This window comes from Pinus tabuliformis, chromosome J, assembly GCF_031772625.1.
Source record: "Pinus tabuliformis cultivar Carrire ecotype Pingquan chromosome J, CPIR1, whole genome shotgun sequence".
Taxonomy (NCBI): Eukaryota; Viridiplantae; Streptophyta; class Pinopsida; order Pinales; family Pinaceae; genus Pinus; species Pinus tabuliformis.
In genome coordinates this window covers 1,405,299,269-1,405,306,886 of record NC_142295.1, presented here as the reverse complement: position 1 = coordinate 1,405,306,886, position 7,618 = coordinate 1,405,299,269, and the positions used below count along the sequence as shown (strand labels likewise).

General features: G+C 46.0%; 1 protein-coding gene across 1 annotated transcript; it reads right to left on the bottom strand.

Annotated features, from left to right (window-relative positions):
• Positions 1–335: 335 nt before the first annotated feature.
• Positions 336–1,481, bottom strand: LOC149232614 (uncharacterized). The gene has a single exon (XM_089381955.1). It carries the CDS (start codon positions 1,479–1,481, stop codon positions 336–338), a length of 1,146 nt encoding a protein of 381 aa, XP_089238081.1.
• Between the last annotated feature and the right edge of the window lie 6,137 nt (positions 1,482–7,618).

Here is a 7,618-nt window from a genome sequence, read left to right as displayed (position 1 = left end):
GAGAGGATCCAGTGATGCAGTGCATCTGATTTTGGCCAGAAACCATTAAATCTACATATAACAGCACGTGTGGCTAGGTCAGTGTGTAGATTGGTTACCTTCGGCGAAGTTACTTGGATCGTTGGAGATTCCAATGTTTGTTCCACAATATAGGGACCTGGTAGCTCTGGTGATGGTGCTGGTTTAAGTTGAATGTTTTCCCCTTTGCCTTTCACCGCGTCCTTGAAGGAGCCTTTATTCTTTGAACTGGATCCAGAGCATCCTCCTCTCAGACGAAGGTTTATTATGATTGTTGAATCTGTGGTTATATTGTATTCCTAGAGAGTGTAGTGGTCCTATAGGCTGCGCCCCTTGTAGAACAGATGTTGCCCTTGTTCAGGGATGCCAAGAAGGGTTTGTATTCTGTTCCATAGTTCTAGGATGCTACTGCCCCTCCATAATCTTAAGCAGTAACTTCTTCCTTCTGGTGGTTTCAAAAGGAGTTGTGTAAAGTCCGCTTCTGTAGGGTTTGAGCCCTTCTGGATGGTTGCATGTCCACAGATCTGGGTTCTTTTAAGGCTCCCTGTTCTACTGGGTGTCTGATCTGGTGATTTAATGGCAGATCTGGGCAACTGATAACCTGCCGTGGGTGGGATGCCCAATCCAGTTCTTTGCATTAACCCTGCGGGTGCATCTTGGGCAAGATTGGGTATGTAGGAAGGAGAAGACGAAATTGCCCTTACCACAGTAATAATACCTTGTAAATCGTCTGCGTTCAGGGTTCTCTCCCTCCACACGGCCGCATCATAGGTTTGGATTTGCAGGTCTGGACTGATTTCTTGTCTGTACAGTTTGTCTCGGATCCATGATTTAGCTCGCTTGGCGACGACAGGTTGTGGATCTTCGATCTTCTTCCTCTTCCCATTCTGTTGAAGCTTGAGGGCCTCCTGCAGTCCATCTTTGACCGCGGACTCGACGGCCTCCATGGCCCTGGAAGCTTCGGTCCTGTACTTCTCCACATCCCTGGCGCCCTCGTCGGTGCGAGGGTCACTCTTCTTCAGATTCTTCGCCTGCTTCTTCAGATAATCCTCCGCAATCTTCTCGAGCTGCCTCTCCTGCGCGTCCGCCTTCCACTCCTCCAGTTTCTTCTCGGCGTTCACTTGGCGGAGCCTCCTTCCGCTCATGTCGCGGCATGCATCGAAATTGCTGGACTTCTTCTGGCCGGCCTTGGTGGCGGCACCCCTCAGAAGAGAGCCGAAACCCCCTTTGCCCCCTCTCAGGCGGAGGAGGAGATGGACTTGTGGGTACAGGCCGTCGCGGGCGGCGACCAGAAGGGCGTCATCGGCGATCTGGCGGGTGCCCGTAACGAGCCTCTGAAACTGCGGAGGGACTTTAATCAGATCGAAGAGCCTGTCCTTCAGATCCGAGACCGCGAGGTGGGGTGCAGACAACTGCAGGCATTTTGTTCTGCCATCCAAACCCTTGACGATGATTTGATACATGACGATAGATGGTCTCAAGTTCGAAACCTGTTCAAATGGTCTGATTTTCCTTTCTGATCAAAATCTCCTACTATTTTTAATTTCCAACCTCTTCGTTCAATAAATAAATATAAATATATATATATATATACATACTTTGGAGATGAAATTTGCAAATTACATGTATATGGGCATAGTACTCTAAGAATTTATTAGGTATGCATACAATTTTTGTTAAATTATTCGAGTAGACTTAGGTGATAGGAGAGGAGATCATCTGATTTTCCTAGTCAAATTTAAAGTGGGAAATGTTACAGTAAACTTGACTCAATGAAAGAGTCAAAATTGTTAGATCCACAGAGGTAGTTTCAGGAACATGGTTTTGGTGGCCCATGGATTACATGTGACAAAACCATTAAAAATCTTGGTAATTCTCCATTGTAATGTGTCTAAGTTGAATGGAGAGCTCACTTAGTTCATCCAAGATGTTGGCTGACTTGACTGATTTAAATGAAGAATGACTACTTTTAAACCATAAGATAATAATAAATTTATTGTTTTCTAGTGTAAATAATGGTGTGAATGGTTTATGTGTGTTCTTTTTATGTATCATTGTTATTATTTATTTTTCTCATATTGTTTTAATTCTTTAATAGTGTTGGCTTAATGGGGCCTAACATAGGTTCGGAAGAATTATTTAGCCAAACAAATCCCGCAGCTACCGGCCCTTTCGGCAATAGCCCGTGAAGCGTGGACTGAGGTCTCACCTGAGGTAGCAGGGGAGGGTGCTGGAACCAGGTTTCCGCACCCTGGGGATGTCTTGGATATGGTTTGGGGCTTGCGCGCCGTTCTGCAGCCTCGCACTACGCCAGATCCGCGCAGATCAGAATACCCTTATCGCGCTTATTACAGATTGAATCACTTATTACTAGTTTGATCTAGTTAAAGCGGTCTTTAAGCAAACATTTATTACTTTTGGTTACTTCACACATCAAGATTAACCCAGTTCACATGTATTCAACCGTAGCAAATGCAAAAATCATAACAGTTCATTTATCATAAAAGAGTAAAGTCGCAATTAACACAGAATTCAGAAGAAACTTATCTTTATTACCAATCCTCAACAATACATCCAGATCCACCCTGCGCACTCAGCTACAGGGGTTCGCGCACACAGCTGCGGACTTTCTAGGCCTCTGCGCACATAGCTATAGAGCCTCTACCTTCTATCCTACCCCCTCGACTCAGACTTACAGACGCTTTCAGGCTATTTCCTTTAAGAACCCATTACATTCCATCTTCCAAAAGAACTACATTTCCCTCATAGAGCCACGCTCTATTTATACTTTCCCTTGGCCCGCGATCCCTCCGCGGGCTGACTCTATTACTATTTATTTACATTATTTTTGGGCGGACTACCCTTTGAATCATCCTACTATAGTTTGCGCTCTACGCTTTCCGTGGAGTCTTTTACCCTAATATTACCCAAAATTCCGGGCTTCGCACCCCATACTCGTTCCGCGGGACTTTTGCTACCCAAAAGTCCCCCAACACAATCATCGTGACTCATCCTGAGTCACTCGCTAGCATGGCTAGATGCTCTACCTTGGCTTCGCAGTTCGCCTCCCGTTGAGTGGCGCTCGTCATCCGGCTGCTCCTGCTTTGTCTCCTGCAACGCTTCATCCGTCTCCTGCTTTAGTGTTTCTACCACATCTCGTAACTGATGATGCTCATTCTGCTATGCTCGGTTAACACAAAACACCCCCTCTTAGGATTTTAGCGCAGGTGGGGGAACCGCATATGGGACCTCCTGGTACCACCGTAGCCCTTTCCGACCATCGTATCTTCTCTTCGCACTGTCCGCTGCAACCTATGTTGCAATTTTACAGGACCCTGGCTACTGTCTACAGGATCCCAATCATCGAGAACCATCAAAGGTGACTTATTTACTACATCTCCACCCATGGTAGCCGTCTATCCATCCTTCTGTTGTTCAGTTGTAGTGCACCATCCTGCCCCTAGGCGAGGCGACGACATCTGGACCAATTCTACTTCGCATTCCATTTTTTCCGTTACATCCCCTGCTATTGATGCTGCAGCCTGTGGGATACCCGCAGCTATCAATACCAAAATCCTTAGAGAGTCTTGCTCCTCCCTCAGCCAGATTACTACCTTTGGGTGCATGCTTGGTGCAGAGATGATGAACAACTCCATCTATATTTCCAAAGTGTAGGCTGCCCAGCGGATTCCCCATGGTGATTTATAAGCCATGCAAACTTCAAATGCCCGGTTTGCTACTCATTCCAGCTCGTGTAACCTTCCCGTGTGAAATCTGTGGCCAATCATTTCATATATGGCTCGTACTATTGCTCTTAATTTCCCGTCGCCCGCTCCCTTTTGCCATAATGCAGCCTTCTTGTCATGAACAGTGGTATTAATGGTCATCATTCCTTGGAGCAGCACCCCTGCGTGGCTTTTTCCACGAAACCACGCCCATGATTGGTGGCCAAATGTACGCACACCCTGATACCCACGCATCTGTCCCCCAGATTGCTTTATCATCCCTCGTTCTCTTTCAACTGGTCGGAGTAGTGAGACTCTCCTTGGGATGGTTAGTCAGGCAGTCCGCCTGCCTGTATAGAGCTTTAGGTGACTGCCATTTACTCTTCCTAGGAAGGGGTCGTCGTTGAGCTTAGCCAGCTGAACTGTGCCCCCATCAGTTACTTCTTTAACGACATAAGGTCACAACCAATGCATGCGAAGTTTACCCAGGAATTTCTTGAACTTACTGTCATATAACAATACGAGATCATCCTTCTTGAATGTGCACACCTTGATATGGCGATCATGCCATGCTTTCTCGCACTATTTTTGTACCTGCTAATGAAATCCTTCCAGAAATTGTTCTTCGTCCAGTTCGTTGAGCTGTGCGAGCCTTTCCTCCAAGGCCCCACGATCTTCCATTCCTGTAGCTGCTACAACCCGTAGACTAGGCACAATATATTCCATAGGCATCACGACCTCCTTACCATAGAGTAGTTGAAACGGTCTCTGGCCTGTCAACTTTTTGCACGTGGTTCGATATGCCCATAGCACAGTAGGGATGTGCAAGTCCCAATCATTCCATTGCACATTACAGATCTTAGTGAGCACGGTTTCAAAACTTTTGTTGAATGCCTCAATGGTCCCATTTTCTTGCGGATGGTATGGCGTGCTCTGTCGGTGATATATCTGGAATTCCTCAGTGAGTGCGCTGACGGTTTCATTCAAAAAATGCGTTCCTCAATCACTCATGAGAATCTTAGGACACCCAAACCTAGTCAACACATTCTTGAACAAGAACTTTGTCGTTGTCGTGGCTGTGAAATCCTTAACTGGCTATGCTTCTACCCATCGGCTCAAGTATTCGGTTGCAGTGATAATATAGTGTGTGCCCATCTTCCCTCGCAGTTCAATAGGCCTGACGAAGTCGATCACCCATTTCTCAAATAGCTGTAGCGTTACCTGTGGCTGAAGTAGCATTTCATCCCTTCGTGACGGCTTGCCCATTCATTGGCATACATCGCAAGCCCAACAATATGCTTTTGAATCTTGATGTAGGGTGGGCCACCATAATCCGGTGTGAAGAACCTTCTGGGCTATGGCATGGCCCGCACAATGTCCACCAGCAACCCTTCCATGTGCTTCGACAAGGATCTATTCTTGCTCAAACTCTAGTACATATCTATGTAATATCTCATCATGGCCCATCTTGTAGAGATGGTCGGCAATCACAATGAATAGCCATCCGCAATGCACATTGCATACAGCTGGGCGTTCGAGATTCCTTCTTCTAGATTCATGGGTTCCTCGCCCGTCTCAATCCAGGATAAGTGGTCTGGACCCGCATTTAGGCATCTTGACTTTACAACAACCTCAAAATCATATTCCTAAAACAACAACAACCATCGACAGATGCGCCCCCCCAACACAGGCTTATTCATTATGTATTTTAGCGCAGAGTGGTCAGTATACATCTTAAAATGTCCTCTAAGCAAATAGTGACGATACTTATAGAGTGCGTACACCATTGCCAATCCCTCTCGCTCAGTAGTAGAGTAATTCTTCTCAGGTTTTGACAACCTTCGACTTGCAAACGCAATCAGGTGGTCAACTCCCTCCGCTCCTTCCTGAGTAAGTACTGCTCCTAACGCGATACACGATGCGTCGACATGCACATGGAACTCCACATCCCATTTTGGAAAGATCAAGATAGGGGCAGATGCCATTTTTTCCTTCAGCAATTCTAGGCTTTTGTTACATTCCTCATTCCAGCAATACGTGGCATCCTTTTTTAACAACTATTCCATTGGAGCCGTGATCTAGGCATAACCTTTTATGAACTTCTGATAGTACCCCATGTGTCCCAGTGTGGCATGTAGCTGTTTGACACTGCGCGGTGCTTGCAGACCTAGTATGACAGCGATCTTTGCTGGATCCACCATCAGGCCTTGCCTACAAACTACGTGGCCTAGCAAGTTCCCGAAAGGAACAAGGAACGTACACTTCTTTAGATTGAGCATAATATAGTGTCAATGGTAGGTATCCAGCATTAATCGTAAGCTCTCAGTATGTTTCTTAACCAGGCCAAAGACAGTCCAATCATTAAGATAGACTTCCAAGAATTTATGTATAAATTCCTTCAATGCAGCGACCACAATGCGAGAAAATATTTTCGGCACGTTCTTTAGCCCAAATGGCATCATCGTATACTGAAAACAACCCCATTCTGTAGCAAACATTGTCTTGCTTCAATCTTCCAGTGCGATCTTGATCTGATGGTATCCAGAGAACCCATCCGTAAAGGAATACGCTTCCTGACCACCCACATTTTCTAAGACTTCATCGGTAAAAGGTGTGGGAAATGGATCGTTAACACAAGCATCATCGATTTTCCATAGATCCACGCAGATTTGAATCTCACCCTTCTATTTCTTCTCCTGTACCACCATTGGACTTACCCAATCAGACTCCTCGACTGGTTCAATGATCCCGGCTGCCAGCATCTTGTCTAGTTCTTCTCGTACTTTTGCTTTGTATTTTGGATTCAAGCGGTAAGGTCACTGCTTTACTGGCTTCGCATTAGGCTTCAAAGTTATCTTCATCATTCCTAGTTCTCCTTGAATCTCTTTTAGCTCCGTAATCTTGGTAGGGAAGAGGTCTCAGTACTCCTGGAGTAGCTCGATGACCTTTTCTACTATAGCGTCATCCCAGTAATCCCCAAGCGTAGCATACTTCGATTTGCCATCTGTTCCGATATTCACTTTCTTTGTTTGTAATGGCACTACGACGTCTGCATCTTTTATTTCGGGGCTGCGCACTTCTAGACTTCCTTCGGATTCTGGTATATTGATGTCGCGCAAATCATCCTCGCCACCTTCTGCTTGTACATTACAGCATTTCAAGGCCCGGCTCAGCTGTCGCGACCAGTCTAGTGGCACGACTTCTTTCGGTTCTAATGGTAGCTTGAAAATATCGGTCTTTACTAGCTTTAGTGTGTCGTCCACTGTATCCGTCCATTGATCTTCAAAAAGAAATGTTGAGAGAAACCTTTTGCGCAAGATGCCCCACTCCCCTGTGCCATGTCGGAGCTCTGTTTCAGTATACCAATTCCTTGGGATGACATCCAATGTATGGTAAAATAGGTGCACCCATTCTAGTTGCAGCTCCTCGCCATAGGCTTTGGTCCATTTGCTCAGGTGTATGTGCGGATTCTCTCGTACATCATATTTCTCCATTAGCTAGAACGCCAGCTTCCCAAATCGTATCTGCATCATGCGCTTACAGCTTCGCCAATCTGCGAAGGTTCCTTCATGTGTACCCCACCATCGCACCGGTGTCGCGCGCAATGCCCATTTGAGCGCATCAAACCGCTGGTACTCTGGTACTGCATTCTCAAACTTCTCCAGGAATTCATTTACTATTGTGAGCCTGTCATACATCAGCAACTCGCGGTCCTGAGCTTTAACGCAGTACACGGATTTTGTCAGCATATTGCAGTTTAAAGTAGTTTCCTCGTTCATTCTGTTCCACCATTGCTCGTCTTCTTCCTCCGAATCATCGATGTATGGTTCCGCGTAACCCTGTGAAATTCTTCGTTCCTCCATTACCTTACCCTT